At 41.1% G+C, this 18550-nt stretch overlaps 1 protein-coding gene across 7 annotated transcripts in view; it reads left to right on the top strand.

Moving 5' to 3' along the window:
• Nucleotides 1–18550, top strand: part of LOC134351924 (kinesin-like protein KIF19) — a 167688-nt gene that overhangs the window by 71525 nt on the left and 77613 nt on the right. For all 7 annotated transcript variants that reach the window (XM_063058847.1, XM_063058846.1, XM_063058848.1 and 4 more), the window contains one exon: nucleotides 5212–5386. In XM_063058847.1, coding sequence (XP_062914917.1) covers nucleotides 5212–5386 — 175 coding nt within the window. The remainder of the gene's footprint in view (nucleotides 1–5211; nucleotides 5387–18550) is intronic.

Here is an 18550-nt window from a genome sequence, read left to right as displayed (position 1 = left end):
TCCCTCCGGGAGAAGGTTCAGGAGCTTGAAGACTCGTACGGCCAGATTTAGGAACAGCTTCTTTCCAACTGTGATAAGACTGCTGAACGGATCCTGACCCGGATCTGGGCCATTCCCTCCGAATATCTTGACCTGCCTCTCGGTTTTTTTTGCACTACCTTACTTTCCCTCTTCTGTTTTCTGTTTATGATTTATAATTTAAATTTTTAATATTTACTATCGATTTGTACTCCAGGGAACATGAAGTACGTTCTGTATTGTACATTCTAGTATCAATTTGGCGACTATAAAGTATAAAGTATATGTTTCCAAGTCAGGATGGTGAATGACTTGGAGGGGGATTTCCAAGTGTTGGTGTTCCCTGGTATCTGCTGTTCTCGATTTCTAGATGGTAGTGGTTGTGGGTCTGGAAGGTTCTGCCTTAGGAATTTTGATGTGTTGTTGCAGTGAATCTTGTAGATAGTACACACCACTGAAACTGTTCGCCGATGGTGGAGGGATTGAATGCTTGTGGAAGGGGTACCAGTCAAGTGGCTGCCTCGTACTGGATGGTGTCAAACTTCTTTAGTATTGATGGAGCTGCACTCATCCAGGCAAGTGGCGAGCATTCCATTACACTCCTGAGCTGAGCCTTGTAGATGGTGAATAAGCTTTGGGGAGTCAGGAGGTGAATCACACACAGCAGGATTCCTAGCCTTTGACCTGCTCTGGTAGCCATGGTGTTTATATGGCGAAAGCAATTCACTTTCCTGTCAATGGTAACTCCCAGGATGTTGATAGTAGGAGATTCAGTGATGGTGATGCCACTGAATGTCAGGGGATAATGGTTAGAGCCTCTCTTGTTGGAGATGCTCATTGCCTGGCACTTGCCTGGCTTGAATGTTACTTGCCACTTGTCAGCCCAAGCCTGGATATTGTCCAGGTCCTGCTGCATTTGGGCGTGAACTGCTTCACTATCTGAGGAGTCACGAATGGTGCAGAACATTGTGCAGTCATCTGCAAACATCCCCACTTCTGACCTTATGACGGAAGGAGGGTCATTGATGAAGCAGCTGAAGATGGTTGGTCCTAGGACACTTCCCTGAGGAACTCCTGCAGTGACGTCCTGAGGATAAGATGATTGACCTCCAACCACCACAACCATCTTCCTTTGTGCCAGGTATGATTCCAACCAATGAAGGGTTTTTCCCCTAATTCCCATTGACTCCATTTTAACTAGGGCACCTTGATGCCATACTCGGTCAAATTCTGCCTTGCTATCAAGGGCTAACACTCTAACCTCACCTCTGGCATTTAGCTCTTTGGGCCACGTTTGAACCAAGGATGTGATGAGATCAGGAGCTGAATGGCCTTGACGGAACCCAAACTGGGCATCCATAAGCAGGTTATTGCCAAGTAGGTGCTGCATGATCGCACTGTTGATGACCAATTCCTTTACTTTGCTGATGATTGAGAGTAGGCTGATAGGGAGGTAAATGGCTGGGCTGGACGTCCTGTTTCTTGTGTACGGGACATACCTGGACATTCCAGATGCCGGTGTTGTAGTTGTACTGGAACAGCTTGGATAATGGTGCGGCAAGTTCTGGAGCACAAGTCTACAGGGTTATTGCCGGGATTTTGCCTCAGCCCATGGTCTTCATGGTATCCAGTTCTTTCGGCCGTTTCTCGATATCAAGTGGAGCGAATCATATTGGTTAAATACTGACATCTAGAATGCTGGGGACTTCTGGAGGAGGCTGAGCTGGGTCATCTACTCGGCACTTCTGACTAAAGAGTGTTGCAAATGATTCGGCCTCATCTTTTGCACAGGTATGCTGGGCTCCTCTATCATTGAGGATGGGAATATTTTTGGAGCCTCCTCCTCCAGTGAGTAGTTTGATTGTCCACCGCCATTCACGGCTGAATGTGGCAGGAACACAGAGCTTAAATCTGATCCATTGGTTGTTGGACCTCTTAGCTCAGTCTATTACTTGCTGTTGGCCAGAATTGATAGGAAAAGAACACTGGCAGGGCTGATGGCAGAGCAGCAATGGCTGGAACTTCTGGAAACAATTCAGAAAGCACTGGACATATGCATCCTAAAGAGGAAGAAGTATTCAAAAAGAAAAATGACATAACTGTGGCCAACAAGATAAGTCAAAGCCGACATACAAGCAAAAGAGAGGGTATATAATAGAGAAAAAATAGTGGGAAGTTAGAAGATTGGGAAGGTTATTAAAAAACAAACAGAAGGCAACTAAAAAAGTCATTAAGGAGGTAAAGATGGAATACAAAAGTAAGCCAATCAATAATATTAAACAGGATACCAAAAGTTTCTTCAGATACATAAAGTGTAAAAGAGATGGGAGAGTGGATGTTGGACTGTAGGAAAACGATACTGAAGAGGTAGTAATGGGGACAACAAAATGGCAGATGAACTGAATAAGTAGTTTGCATCAATCTTTACTGTGGAAAACACCAGCAGTATGGTGGAAGTTCTTGGGGAACTGAAAGGTCTGAAGGTAGATAAGTTACCTGGACCTATGGTATACATCCTAGAGTCTGAAAGAGGTGGCTGAAGAGATCGTGGAGGTATTAGTAATGGTCTTTCAAGAATCACTAAATTCTGGAATGGTTCTGGAGGACTGGAAAATTGCAGATGTCACTCTACTCTGCCAGAAGGGAGAGAGGCAGAAGAAAGGAAACTATAGGCCAGTTAGTCTGACCTCAGTGGTAGGGAAGATGTTGGAATCGATAATTAAGGATGAGGTCTCAGGGTACTTGGAGGCACATGATAAAAATGGCCTTAGTCAGCATATTTTCTTCAAGGGAAAATCTTGTCTGACAGATCTGTTGGAATTCTTTGAAGAAATAACAAGAAGAACAGACAAAGGGGAATCGGTTGATGTTGTGTACTTGGATTTTCAGAAGGCCTTTGACAAGGTGCCACACATGAGGCTGCTTATCAAGCTATCAGCCCATGGTATTACAGGAAAGACTCTAGCATGGATAAAACAGTGGCTGATTGGCTGGAGGCAAAGAGTGGGATTAAAGGGAGACTTTTCTGGCTGGTTGCCAGTGACTCATGGTGTTCCACAGGGGTCTGTGTTGGGACCAATTATTTTTACATTATATGTCAATGATTTGGATGACGGAATTGATGGCTTTGCAGCAGTGAGCAGCCAATATGAAGGTAGGTGGAGGAGAAGGAAGTAGAGAGGCTACAGAAGGATTAGGAGAATGGGTAAAGAAATGGCAGATGAAATATAGTGTTGTGAGGTGTATGGTCATGCACTTTGATAGAAGAAATGAAAGGGTTTACTATTTTCTAAATAGAGAGAAAATATAATAAACTAAGGTACAAAGGGACTTGAGAGTCCTTGTGCAGGGTTCCCTAAAGGTTAATTTGTTGGTTGAGTCTGTGGTGAGGAAGGCAAATGTGAAGTTATCATTCATTTTAAGAGGACTAGAATATAAAAACAAGGATGTAATGTTGAGACTTTATAAGGTACTGGTGAGGCCTCACCTGGAGTATTGTTATCAGGTTTGGGCCCCTTGTCTTTGAAAAGGTGTGTTAAAACTGGAGAGAGTTCAAAGGTGGTTCATGAAAATTATTTCGGGATTGAATGGCTTGTCGGATGACGAGCGTCTGATATCTGTGGACCTGTATTCACTAGAATTCAGAAGAATGATGGGTGAGCTCTTTGAAACCTATTGAATGTAAAAAGATTTAAAAAGAAAGAAAGAAACCTATTGAATGGTGAAAGGCCCAGATAGAGTGGATGTGGGGAGGATGTTTCATGTGGTGGGAAAGTCTAAGACCAGAGGACACAGCCTCAGAACAGAGGGGTATCTTTTGGAACAGAGGTGAGGAGGAATTTCTTTAGCCAGAGAGTGGTGAATCCGTGGCATTCTTTGCCACAGGGAGCTGTGGAGGCCATGCCTTTATGTTTATTTAAGGCAGAGGTTGATAGATTCTCAATTGCTCAGGGCATGAAGGGATATCGGAAGAAGGTAGAAGACTGGGGCTGAGAGGAAAATTGGATCAGCCATGATGAAATGGCGGAGCAGACTCAATGGGCCATATGGCCCAATTCTGCTCCTATATCCACTGGTCTTCTGAACATGGAATAAGTTCAAGTCATTCAGCCCTACTCTCAGTTGTGAGAGCAGATTAGAAAAGGAGGCACCTCTTAACAAGCCAACCCTAAACTGGCAATCTAACTCAATTGGGGTTTGTGCAGAAGCTACCAGTACTTTTCTGTGATGAACTGTAGGGGTAATATGGAATGAATTCTGAATAACATCTGAACCTTATAGGAAACCAGAGAATGCTCACCATACACTCAGGTCACACTTGTGGAAAGTTGCTTTGTTTCTCAATGCTGAGAAGCCTCATTTTATTCTGTTCAGAAATTCTTTGGAAGATAAAATCTGGAAAGCTGTTTTCCTTGCCGCTGAGAGAAACAGTAATGCAAGCTTGCTTGTGAGCAGTGCCTCAAGTTATTCTGCCTGAGGATATTTGGTTGATACCAGTGCCCACCTAGCATTCATCCACTCTGGCATGATCACACTTCCCTACTCTTCTTCCATGTCCCAGCAACTGCCTACTGATTATGGATTTTTCAAATTTCCATTTGGAAGTTAAAATTGCTTTTGGTTCTACAGTTTCCAGGCTGGGCATTCCAAATTATAATGCCTTGTCTCATCTGCCTGGATTCAGACTGTATGGCCTGATATTAAAGTGGAACATTTTCCTCCATGGGACTGATTTTCACTTCGGAAATCATTCATTGGCTGAGAGTTGACTGCTGCTCAGCACCAGATGGGCTGAAGGGCCTGTTTCTGTGCCACAGTGCTCTATGATGATTGAAACCTGAGATTGATGGTACTCTGTTATTTAATGAAATTCTGGTATGTGCAACTCTGTCCCACCCACTTCCAATGAGCCTACCAGCCAACAGGAGGAAACCAGAGCACCATGGGGTCACATGGAGAATGTACAAACTTCACAGAGGTTGTACTGGAGGTCATGAATTAACCAGGATCACTGGAATTCTTTAAGTCTGGGGGTGTTTCATGCAACTCAATAATTCCCACAACCAAAAACATAATGGAGATGAAAACAGCTGAAGAAAAAAATCTTTAATGGAATAAAAAGGACAGAACTTGATAAACTGAAAAAGGGGAAATAGTTTTTGCTTATGAAGTCAATTTGTGATGTGCTTTCAGCTGAAGTCCAGCAGCATTCAGTGGAATACAAGCGAGGGGAAATGGCCAGACTGAGGGATCAATTGATGGTTGCTTTTAGGCAACAAATGGAGATCCGTCACAACCTCATGGAGCTTGAAAATACCAACATGGAGCTTCACATTGACACCTCCAGACATCTGCTAACCATAGCTGAGTGAGTTCGACTGACAACTTAATCATGCCATCAAGCCTTAAACTGTGCCAGTGGTTTGAATTTTGCAGTATGTTAACAAATAATGTGAAAAAGGATCTAGTGGTTTCCCCATGTATATGACGAATGAACACTTCTCGGGCTTCCAGCTGGGTATATATATCGATTTTAACTGACATTTCCATAACAAATTCAGCCATCTTCGTCAGGGCTGATGCCTGGGCATGTCTAGTCCGGTGGTATTTAGACCCCCATTGTCCATCCTTCCTGATTGGTTAGTCCTCATCCAATAAGGCTTCTGCTCTCCCACCTTGTTTACAATCGATTTTCAGTTCCTACTTAGAGTGAGACCTTCAACTTTGTCAAAATTCTTTCTCTCTAGTTTTATTTCAATGGCTTCCTTCACTAGGTGGTCCCAAAAACTATTGGTATAGTATAGTAGTTCTGTGCAATCAAAGTCAATCCTGCAGCCATTATGAATGTAATGTTCTGCTGCCACCAATTTCTTTGGGTAACCCAAATGGATACACCTCCTGTGCTCCTTGATGTGGGTCTCCACCGTGCATCCCGTCTGGCCGATATACACTCCTCCACATTTACAGGGAATCCTGCAAACACCAGGCATCCTGAGTCCCAGGTTATCTTTGACCCGCGTAGGCTGAGCTTTGAGCTTCCTGACGGGCTTGTGGATGGTATTAATCCAGTATTCGTTCAGGATGCTGGTGATCCTTCCAAAAACCGTGAAAATATATAGGAAGACAGGCAGCAGCGATGGGTTCCTCCTCATTGTTAGGTTTCCTGTTTCTACCGTTGATCCTTTTGACAGTCCGATTGATTTCCTTCACCTTGTAGCCATTCTGTAGGAATGTTCTGCGTAATCATCTTATTTCCTCGTGGAGACTGTCCGGGTCCAAAATAATTTTCTCACGGTTAATCAAAGTAGAAAGAACTACTCTACATTGGGAGGCGTGATGGTGGCTGTTATTGTTGAGGTGTAAGTCTATGTGAGTGGGTTTTCCGATAGATGCCATGTCTGAGGTTACCATCTGGTTTCCCTCATATTAGAATATCCAGGAATGGGAGGCAATCATTCTTCTCCATATCGATTTATGTTGAATGTTTGGATATATACTGTTCAGATGGTCGTGGAACTATTGGACCTCCTGGTGAACGAAGTCATTGGAATAAAACCAGAGGAAAAAAATTTTAACAAAGACGAAAGTCAGAACTGGAATTCGATTGTATACAAGGTGGGATAGTGGTAACCTGATTGGATGAGGACTAGCCAATCAGGAGGGATGGACTACAGGGGTTTAATACCACCAGACTAGACATGCCCAGGCATTATCCCTGATGAAGATGGCAGAGTTTGTCAGCGAAACATCAGTTAAAATTGATATCTGTACCCAGCTGGATGCCTGAGAAGGGTTTAACAAATAATGTGTTTATTTATCTCATATGATTAGTGCCTCTGTGTATATGACAATTACAAGTTAAATTATCCTATGTCACGGCAGCTTTTTCCATTGGTTGGGAAGTTCTCTGGAACATATAATGTGAAATATCATCAGGCTATTTAGTTGTAGGAGCTGTTGCACTAGTCACTACGATCCCACAGTTTAAAGATGTACCGGTTCGTAGGCTAATTGGTCATCGTAAATTGTCTTGTGATGAGGCTAGGGTTAAATCGTGGGTAGCGTGGCTCGAAGAGCTTATTCTGTGCTGTAGCTCAATAAATAATCACCAAGATCTTTGCTGATTAATAATTAACCCCATATATCTATCATCTCTCAATATTTTTTAAACTTCTGATTAACAAATACTGCCTCCACCTTTTATTTCTGCAGCCTTTTAACAACAAAAATTGTGGGATAACCCTGAAAGAAAAGGCACTTGTAGCTGCTGCCTCCTCTATCTCTTCTTTCTGAGGCACACAAAGTGTCAAGTGCTGAGTGTTTGAATCCTTTAAGTTGTCTGCTGTGATGGTTGCATGGAATCCTGTACTCTGGCTTATCACCATTAAACAGCTTTAAAGCTCTCCTAAACCATGCAGCTTCACACACAGTCTATGATGGGGCTTTTATTCTTTTGAGTTTCATGTTATGTCTGAATGACACGAGGGCTGTGAGAACAATCTGTGGCAATGACTGACTTTCAGTCAAAAGCTCAGCTGTGTTTCAAACCCACAGAAAGCTGTTGCCTGCTGATTGGGATAATTTTGCTGTCAATACGGAAGATGAATTGAAAGTGTATTATTCCCACTGCAGTGGAAGTATTCGATGAGATGCGTGGGCAGCCAATTTGGCAGGAAGGCAGTTGAAGTCACAGCAGTAGAAACCTCAACCCACAGTATATGCTGATTATGATTACATAGTCTTTTAAGAGAACTGTTTCTGCCTTTATTCAAACATTTTGGATGTTGCTTTCCTGATTATTTCAGTTCTAACATTGAATCTGTATTTTGTAGTAAATAATGTTTCACCCGCAAATCAACTGGAACATCAGTTCCACTATGTCCATTACCTTCAAAAAAACTAAAAAGAAATTTTGAATGTTTTTTATAGGTCACGTTATAACATTGGTTTCCTGTAATCTTTCTTGAATTCAAATCAGTGATTATCTGATGATGTGATATGGCCAGGTCATATTACACATGATGTGTCAATGTTACTCGTACAGTTTTACTGTCCAGGGTGAATTTCTACCCCATAAAGAGTTCAAAATGATTTACGTTGTTTGACTGAAGTTCCACATGAGGGTCAGAAACAAGTTATTTTGTCTATGATTATTAGTAGGAGGCCATCATCTTAAGTTTCTTGCATTTTAAAGTTAAATCTTACTATTTGCAGTTGTAGCAATAGACTTGTTTACTGCCACTGCTCTTGCTCTTCCCTGTGGGCATAATCTTCAGCATCTTCCTAATACACCCTGAATTTCCTCACTAAATCCCTTGTTGCTGCACCTCTTCCTCAGCCCATTAACACTATCTTTCCACCTGCTCTAACCTTATACTGTACCAAGAACCTCACAGCAACACCAACCATGTGCTCAGGGACAATCATAAATACAAAATACTTTTCTAAATAGGCGAACTATATGGAAACTCAAGCCATTTAATTAAAAATAGCTCAAAAATTAGCCTTTTTCATAAAATGATATAAAATAATGCACAAAATGAATGAAATCCTGTTGAAAATTAATCTTCAAATTAACCAACAAAGGATTTAATAATGGTTTGATTTCATATAGGTGTGTGTTGGAAGTATATTTTAGCATTTGCAATATAGAATTATACAGCAAATTGAGGCAATAGATATGTGTGATGCTCCTTGCTTTCTTTGAATTGACTTGGAAGATTCAATTATAATGAAGCAATCCATCAGATTTTTTGTTAAGGAATGTTCTGATTGTAATGCAAAACGTCTGTGGGGATGAGATAAAACTAGTGGTTAATTACATCAGGAGAACTTTTCCTAGTTTGTAGTGGTGCCGGAGGGCTCTCACTTATAAAGTCTCAGAAGTTTACAGTTTTTAAACTTTGAGACAGCCGTTTTGCCAGCTTTGCCCTTATCTTCAGCTTTAACCTTTTATCCAGATTATCCCTTTACAGATGTGGTTCTTTTTGATTGACCCAAGCACAGAGATATTTCCTGTCATATTAAATAAGGATTGACCTACACGTACAACCAGGACTAACCGTGACTTGTAACCAGGACTAACCGTGATTTCTTGAAAAGGCCACAATCCTGCAGTATTGGGGGCGGTACAGACTTAGTATCCTTTCAGAGTACTGCATGTAGCTGTAGAATGCTGTATGTAGCACATGCTTGGTGTACAAGAAGGCGGTGAATTCCAATTTCTATGCACATCAATTACGTTGTAACTTCTACAATTATTTCAAATGACTGGAATACTCTTCTGAAAGAGCATTTTGGTGTTTTTGACGTAAAATAGTGTAGCTGGATTTGGGCCACTATAATATGAGAAGGTGGGGGAGTGTACCTGCTTTAAGAAATTGGAGACCTGCTTGCTTATTGGGATTTTGAGAGGTAAAGAAATACTGTCAAAATTACACTTTCCAATATGTATTTGTTTCAGAAGCACAACTTTGACCTTTGAGCCATCCTTATATCTATCTATATGATTAGAAATTTGCTATGGAGGGCTAAGGGCAGGGAAAACTTCTTCACACATAATGAATTGAAATTTTGGAACATTTTAACAAAATAACGTTAAGATTAGCTCAAATGATTTAAAAAAAAAACAAGGGCATGAAGAGAGATGAAGTCAAAACATTGTGGTGACATGATATTAATCCAGCCATATTCTAAGAATAGGCTCAAATGACATAATAGTTTATTGTTGTTTCTATAGGACCTAACAGGAGTAACTTAAGTTTATTTTGTACAGTTTTTCCATAATATTTGAGTAATATTGTAAATGCATTGTTTGAATAAGCATTCTTTATTTGGTTAAATAATTCATTACAGGTTATATGTAAAATTACATTAATTGCATAACGACATGATGCTATCACGTCATACGTACATACCTTGCTTAAAAGTAAAAATGAAGTTTGATTCATATTCCAAACTCCCTTGTTTTTCTTCCAATTAGTTTTATATTTTAGAGTTAGAAAACATAACAGTAGTGACGATGTATTTCTTAAAATGAACCCGAGACAACTGTCTACTTATTGAAGCGCAGTGGGACATTTGAGTTAAAAATAAAGTAACACATACAAAATGCTGGAGGAACTCAGCAGGCCAGGCAGCATCTATGGAAAAGAGTAAACAGTTGGCGTTTCGGGCCGAGATCCTTCATCAGGATTGGAAAAATAAAGCACACCGAGATGTTCAAGTTAAAAAAGAGCAGCGTCTCTTTGGAAAGGAAAGAGAGAACATGGTTAAGTTTTAAAAAAGACAACAAATAGGCAAATTCATGGGCTCCTAAACAGTGAGTACTGCGTGATACTAATTAGTTCATTTTTAATAAGATTATTTTATTGAGATACAGTGTGGAATAGACCCTTCCGGACACTCAAGCCACCTCATCCAGCAACACACCTACTTGACCCTTAGTCTAATCAAGGGACAATTTACAATGACCAATTAACCTAGTTACTGGTACATCCTTAGACTGTGGGAGGAAATCCATGCGGTCACGGTAAGAACATGCAAACTCCTTACAGACAGCAGTAGGAATTGAACCTGGGTTGCCTGTACTGTAAAGCACTGTGCTACCAATATGCTACTGTGCCGCCCCTCATAATGGACCTAATGATGCACTGAGAGATAATTTGGTGTTTGAATCTTACAAGAAAACATTCAAAGATTTCTCCTGAAGCACAACTTACATTTAAAAGAGCAGTTGAAATCACTGTATCAATGGAAACAGCAGACAGGATCAAATTGAGTTGCAGTCAGGAATGAAAATGAGAGTGAACAAAATTGCAATGTCTAAACAGAAACCAGCCTGACTGAACAAATTGTGTTACTATTGTAGTAGGGGCTTACATACAGCCGACCAATGCTTGTTTAAATGCAATACTTGCAGGAAATGCAACAAAGTAGGACAAATACAAAGAGCATGTTGGGCAGACAAAAATGAATAGACTGCGCAGGAAAAAGTAAAAGGTAAAATGTCAAGTTGCAGTTTCAAAAAGCACTGATCTGCATGCTGTTGATGAAAAATCTGATAATGATCAGAGTGAAACAGGACTGAGTAGCCTTATGATTTACTATGTGAAAACAAACAATAGACAAGCAATATGGTTTATACCAGAGTGAAAGGCAAAGTAAATAAGATGGATTTGAACTCTGGCTCAACTGTTTCAGTCATTCCACAAAATGAGTTTGATGGCATTTCAAAGATACTAAACTGAAGCCTGTAGTCATCCAACTAAGAACTTATACTGAAGAAAAGATAGTTCCTGTAGGAATTACAGCAGGGTCAGCATTGTGGGGGTGTGATTGGCTGAGGCAACTACAACTTGATGGAGATGAATCCACCATTTGCATGGAACGACCCCTGCAATAGGGTCAACTGAAAGTGAATTAAGAAAGGTACTGGATCATGCCACAACATCATTAGTGTTGGCATTGGAAAACTCAAACATATCAAAGGTAAAATAGTGCAAAATGAAAATGCCACAAACCCAAGTTTTCCAAAGCCTGTTTGGTCCCTTATACCGTCCATAATAAACTAACCAGTGAGCTTGATCACATGTAGGCCAAAAGAATTCTTTCCAAGTTTGAGTGGAGTCCATGGACAATGCCAGTTGTCCCAGTAGCCAAGAATAATAGGATTCTTATTATGGATCAGGATCTGTGGTGATTTTAAGGTTGCCATCAACCCAGTACAGGAAGTAGATCAATACTCTTTGCCCAAATTAGAAGATATCTTTGCAAATCTTTTTGGAGGAAAACACTTCTGAAAAGTGGACTTATCTGAGTCCTACTTACAGATGAAGATGGAAGAAGAGTCCAAAGTGTTTCAACATAAACACTCACAAAGGGCTTTATCACTATAATAGGTTTATTTTTTGAGTAGCATCTGCACCTGCGCTCTGGCAGAAAACCATGGACCAGGTGCTGCAAGGTTGCCCAGGCACTCAATGTTACCTGGATAACATCATCATTACTGGTAAGGATGACAAGGAACATTGCTAAAATCTCAAGATTGCATTAAAACAAAAGGACGTGTCGCAGTTGTGGTCCTTTTTAGGATTTGTCAATTGTTATGACAGGTTCCTGCCAAAGCTGGCCATTGTGCGCCATCCCCTGAACTCATTACTACAGATCAGGAAGAAATGGCAACGGCACAAAGCAGTGTGAGGTGGCTTTTAAAAAGTAAAGGAAATGCTGACACTAGACACCGTACTCACACATTGTGATCCACATCCTCCAATGAAGCTTGCCAACATGTCCAGAAGAAAGGTATCCAGATCTGTCAGAACCACTTCCTGCAGTCCCAGAGTCAACTCCTACAACCACCATGGAGGAGGCCCCGGAACGTGAGATTGTTTCACAAATCCCCCTCATCAGGAAAGAAGTTATCACTCAAGAGTAACAAAGCATCCACAGCGATCAAATCTTTAGGCCAGAAAGCTTCCACAGCAATTAATTCTTTAGGCCAGAATGGAACAATTTAAAATTTACTATGCTGTGGATGTCTTTACAGTAGTTGCATCTCTATCTATATCTATCTATCTACAAACATATATATATGTGTGTGTGTGTGTGTGTGTATAGTATATACACACAGATATCAAGTTGAAATGCATTCATTATTGAGTTGGGGTGTATGGGTTTATAGCTCTGTGGAGAGGAGTGTTGTGTAGTTAATATTTCAGTGATATTTGAGTAATATTGTAAATCTATTGTTTGAGAAAGCATTCTTTGTTTGATTAAATAATGAATTATGGGTTATATGTAAAAATATGTGAATTACATATGTCATGATGCTTCCATGTCATACATGTGCGCCTCGCTTAAAAGTAAAAATGAAAAAATGAAACTAATATGCACACACAATCTGGACTCCTTGTTTTTATTTTGATTAGTTTCATGTTTTTGAAGTTACAAAATATAACAGCACATCAGCAGTCTTTGCAGATTGCAGAATATTTTTCCTGCAGGATACTGAGAATATTGCCACACAGGTCTGACAAGTCATATAGGTCTCTCTAGACTATAAATGCTGAATCTGACAGGAGGGCCCATTAAAGCTTTATTAACTATTACTTGTATCAGAGTTGTCATCTTTGTTGCTTTATATCATCCCTCACTACAATCGTGTGTGGCCTCCAGAATATGAAATCTATGCCCTACAGGGGAGGTAAATGCAGACGTGTATGGATACATCATAGTCATTATGTTTGGCGTTGACAGGACTGTGTCCTTTGAATGCTCCTATTGATTCCCATTTTATTGCAGAACTAAATTATCGTTGTGGTCTTCCATTTAATATACTTGATGACATTTCAGAAAGAGAGTAACTTGTCTTTATTATTGCTGTGTAAAATATTGTTTTATATATATTTTATATAATGAAAGTAGTAATGATAATAAGGTGATCAAATGCATCATAAAATAATTTAGATATCCAAAATCCATATTGACACAGGACCCCGACAGCTGCTGTCACTGACAAGCATTGACCTAAAGCAATTTCAAGTTTTGTTAAATATTCACTGAACATTGTAATCTGTGCTAATTTGATAACTATAGCAACTGAATTTGAGAGGTTGAGCATCTTCGATTGCTGCAGATGAAGGTTCCCACCTGTTTCAGAAGGGCATCAACTGTACTGGTGCCAAGAAGAGCTGAGTGAACTGCCTCATCGTGTAACACCCAGTAGCACCCACATCTACTGTGATGAAATGCCTTGAAAGGATTGTCATGGCTAGAATTATCTCTTGCCTGTGCAAGGACCTGGACCCACTGCAAATTGCCTACTGCCCACAAATTGCAAACTCACTGACTCTCCACTTGATCTTAGACCACCTGGACAACTGCCTACATCGGGTTGAAGTTTATTGATAACAGCTCAACGTTCAACACCATCATCCCCTCAACATGAATCCAAACTTCAAAACCTGGGCCTTTGTACCTCCCTCTGAACCTCTCTCTAAACTGGATCCTTGCCTTCCTCATGGGGAGACCACAATTCATACAGATTGGAAATAACACCTCCTCCTCACCGACAATCAACACAGGCATACCCCAAGGAGGTGTGCTTAGCCCACTGCTCTACTCTCTCAATATTCATGATTGTGTGACTAGACACAACTCTAACGCCATCTATAAATTTGCCAGTGACACATCTGTTTGCAGAATCTCAGATGATATGAATGAAATGTACAGTTGCTGACGATACGAAGATAGGTGGAGGGGCCGGTAGTGCTGAGGAAACGGAGAGTCTGCAGAGAGACTTGGATAGATTGGAAGAATGGGCAGAGAAGTGACAAATGAAGTACAATGTTGGAAAGTGTATGATTATGCACTTTGGCAGAAAAAATAAACGGGCAGACTATTATTTAAATGGGGAAAGAATTTAAAGTTCTGAGATGCAACGGGACTTGGGTGTCCTCGTACAAGATACCCTTAAAGTTAACCTCCAGGTTGAGTCACTAGTGAAGAAGGCGAATGCAATGTTGGCACTCATTTCTAGAGGAATAGAGTATAGGAGCAGGGATGTGATGTTGAGGCTCTATAAGGCGCTGGTGAGACCTCACTTGGAATACTGTGGGCAGTTTTGGTCTCCTTATTTAAGAAAGGATGTGCTGACATTGGAGAATCACTAGAATGATTCCGGGAATGAGAGGGTTAACATATGAGGAACGTTTGTCTGCTCTTGGACTGTATTCCTTGGAGTTTAGAAGAATGAGAGGAGACCTCATAAAAACATTTCGAATGTTGAAAGGCATGGACAGAGTGGATGTGGCAAAGTTGTTTCCCATGATGGGGGAGTCTAGTATAAGAGGGCATGACTTAAGGATTGAAGGGCGCCCATTCAGAATGGAAATGCGAAGAAATTTTTTTAGTCAGAGGGTGGTGAATCTGTGGAATTTGTTGCCATGGGCAGCAGTGGAGGCCAAGTCATTGGGTGTATTTAAGGCAGAGATTGATAGGTATCTGAGAAACCAGGGCATCAAAGGTTATGGTGAGAAGGTGGGGGAGTGGGACTAGATGGGAGAATGGATCAGCTCACGATAAAATGGCGGAGCAGACTCGATGGGCCGAATGGCCGACTTCTGCTCCTTTGTCTTATGGTCTTATGGTCTTATGGAAATATACAGTAGTGAGATAGATCAGCTGATTGAGTGTTGTCACAATATCAATGCCCTCACCGTCAACAAGATAAAGGAACTGATTGTGGACCTCAGGAAGATGAGGTCAGGAGAACACATGCCAGTCCTCAGCAAGGGGTCCGCAGTGGAAAGGGTGGACAGATTGAAGTTCCTAGACAGCAGCATCTCAGAGGATCTATCCTGGGCCCAACATATTCATGCAATCACAAAGAAGGCTAAACTGCATTAGGAGTTTGAGGGGATATGGTATATCATCAAAGAGTCTAGCAAACCATGAAAAACATTTGGACGGCCTGCAATCTGTATGGAGGCTCTAGTGCACAGGATCGAAAAAAAAGCTACAGATGATTGTAGACTCAGCCAGCTCCATCAGGGGCACAAACCTCCCCACCATTGAGGACATCGTTAAAAGGCGGTCCTCTAAAAGGTAGCATCCATTATTAAGGACACTCACCATCCAGGACATGCTCTCTTCTCTTTGCTACCATCAAGGAGGAAGTACAGGAGCTTGAAGACACACACTCAGCACTTTAGGAATATCGTCTTCTCCTCTGCCATCAGATTCCTGAACGGACAATGAACCCGTGAACATTAGTTACTATTTTGCTTTCTTTTTGTACTATTTTAAAATATTTTGTATTGTAACTTACGTAACTTCTTATGAACTGCACTGTGCTGCTGATGCAAAACAACACGTTTCATGGCATAGTTCAGTGATAATAAACCTGATTCTGATATAATTAACCATATTGATGCAGAATAGAGGGGACTGGAAAGTAGTTTTAAAAATGTACATGACTTTTTTTTATCTAGTCTGTATTGCTTAGAAGTTAATCTGTGCACAAAAACGTGCTAAACTGGTCGTGTAGACACTGTCCCGGTGCTGTTCAGATGTGATGTTTGTGCTGGTGCCGCCTGCATGGACTTCAGCGATTGGGAGGTGTCAGTCATAATGCATGTTAGGTGCAGGTCATCCCCAGACAGCCTTTTCCCTGCAGAAACTAACCAGTGCTGTTTGACATTGAGCTCGTATTAACTGAAGAGATGCAAACTCACTCCAAGCACAGCCGATGTTTTGGGATGTGGCTTGGCAATAACTCGAGCAGTACAGACACATTAAATATGTTTGGCATGCCGACTTAGCTGTTTCTGTGCAAGCGATGATGCTGAATGAGCATAAATACAGGAACCATGCCTCTGCGGGGATTCCCTTCACGGAGTGATCCAGTTGGAAAACGTGCTCTGTAATGATCATGCTAGTATTGGACTAGAATGAAAATTCAGATGGTTCATGTGGGCAGCCAAATCACGACTGATCTCTTTCCTCATCTCCTCTTTGTGTCTTGTGTCAAAAATATTTAATCTGCAAATATTTAATTGTCCGGTCCTTGAGCAATCACAAACTTCCCCAACTCTTATTTACTTTTTGTACACCTCTATTGAACCTTCTCTCAACTTTCATTGTTCCAAGGACAACAATCCCAATTTTCCTAGGCTTTCCCTATGACTTAGTCCCTCATCTCTAAAACTTTTAGAAAGAATAATCTTTTTTTTACCCTCCCTTGGATATTTAAGTCCTTTCTGGCAACCAGAGATGAAAGCAATGCTCAATGCTTTTCCTCTTCGCGTTTGTTTTCTATACTACCCCAGGTTCTCGATAATGCTAGCTTCCCAACTACTTCACTCTAGTCAACAAGTCCTTCCCCATCAAGGATTAATGTACGTTTGTACATGTATTGAGTATAGGAGTTGGGATGTTATTATTGAGTACAGGAGTTGGGATGTCATTATTGAGTACAGGAGTTTGGAGGTCGTTATTGAGTACAGGAGTTGGGATGTTATATTGAAGTTGTATAAGACATTGTTGAGGCCTTACTTGAATATTGTGTGCAGTTCCGGTCACCTACCTACAGGAAATATTTCAATAAGATTGAAAGAGTACAGAGAAAATTTACAAGGATGTGTCTGGAATTTGAGGACCTGGGGCATAGGGAAAGGATAATTAGATTATGACTTTGTTCCCTGAAGTGTTGGAGAATTAGGATTTGATAGAAGCATACGCAATTATGAGGAGTATAGATTGGGTAAATGCGAGCAGGCTTTTTCCACGGAGGTTGGGTGAGACTAAAACTAGTAGTCATAGGTTAAGGATGAAAGGTGAAATATTTAAGGGGAATATGAGAGGGATCTTCTTCACTCAGAGGGTGATGAGAGTGTGGAACGAGCTGTCAGTGGAAGTGGAGGATGCACGTACAATTTCATCATTTAAGAGAAGTTTGGATAGGTATATGGATGGGAGGGGTATGGTTCAGGTCAATAAGTCTAGGCAGAATAATAATTCAGCGCAGAATGGATGAGTCAATCGGCCTGTTTCTGTGCTGTAATGCTATATGACTCTATGACTCTACTCTCATGTTCCTCTGTTTCCACAAACGGTTTGTAAATTCTCCTCTTCTTGAACTGGGGGCATACATGACTGCAAATTTGCAGTTCATTTATCAGCTTCAGCCATCTGGATTGTGAAATTCAAGGCATCAGGGGCCTTACTCTCTAAAGGCATAGGTAAATGTTTTGACATCTGCTTATATAAGGTTACTGTTCCCTTTCACAAGTGATTTTCATAACCTTAGAATCTGAATGCATTAACCTTCAGGCAGATGGGGGTAGATATGTGACTGTTCACTACTCCTCCCTCTCCCTCAACCTTCTGTCTCTCCTTCTCCAGCCATCTCTGTATGGGCGACTTTCACTTTGCCCCCTTCACCTCCAGTGAAAACCCACAATAAACATCACACACCTGCGGCAAGAAAAGCCGAACTCTGCAGTCAGCCAAACTCACACCCAGGTCTGTAACTCCAGCCTTTAGCTCTTTACAGTGCGGCAAGATTTCCTCCGGTTCAGTCACTAACAAACCTGAACGTTATTGGAAGTGTACAGATATGGGGTTCATCAGGCCTGTCTACCTCTGCGGGGCTCATTGGGCCTGTCTACCTCTGCGGGGCTCATTGGGCCTGTCTACCTCTGCGGGGCTCATTGGGCCTGTCTACCTCTGCAGGGCCCACACTGAGGAAGATGTATTCTTTAAATTAGTTTCACAACCTAAGCATGACTTGGACTGGTGTCAGCCCTGTGTGCTCCATGAAGTTTGTTTATGCATACATTCTGTGCATGGAAGTGAGCGATTATTGATATGTTCTCATGAAAAGGTCCAATCACATTCATTGGCCGATTGTGTTACAATCCAATCATTTAAGAAGTTAAAAAATGTGCTCTGAATGACAGAGTTTCCGGGTCCCAGCTGGTTTAAGGTGACCTGCTTCACAAGTAATCTGTTTTAATAATGTAATCCTCAA

Source organism: Mobula hypostoma, chromosome 9 (genome assembly GCF_963921235.1).
Source record: "Mobula hypostoma chromosome 9, sMobHyp1.1, whole genome shotgun sequence".
Lineage (NCBI taxonomy): Eukaryota > Metazoa > Chordata > Chondrichthyes > Myliobatiformes > Myliobatidae > Mobula > Mobula hypostoma.
Note: the sequence above shows the minus strand (reverse complement) of the source record. Positions and strands in the feature narration are given on the sequence as shown.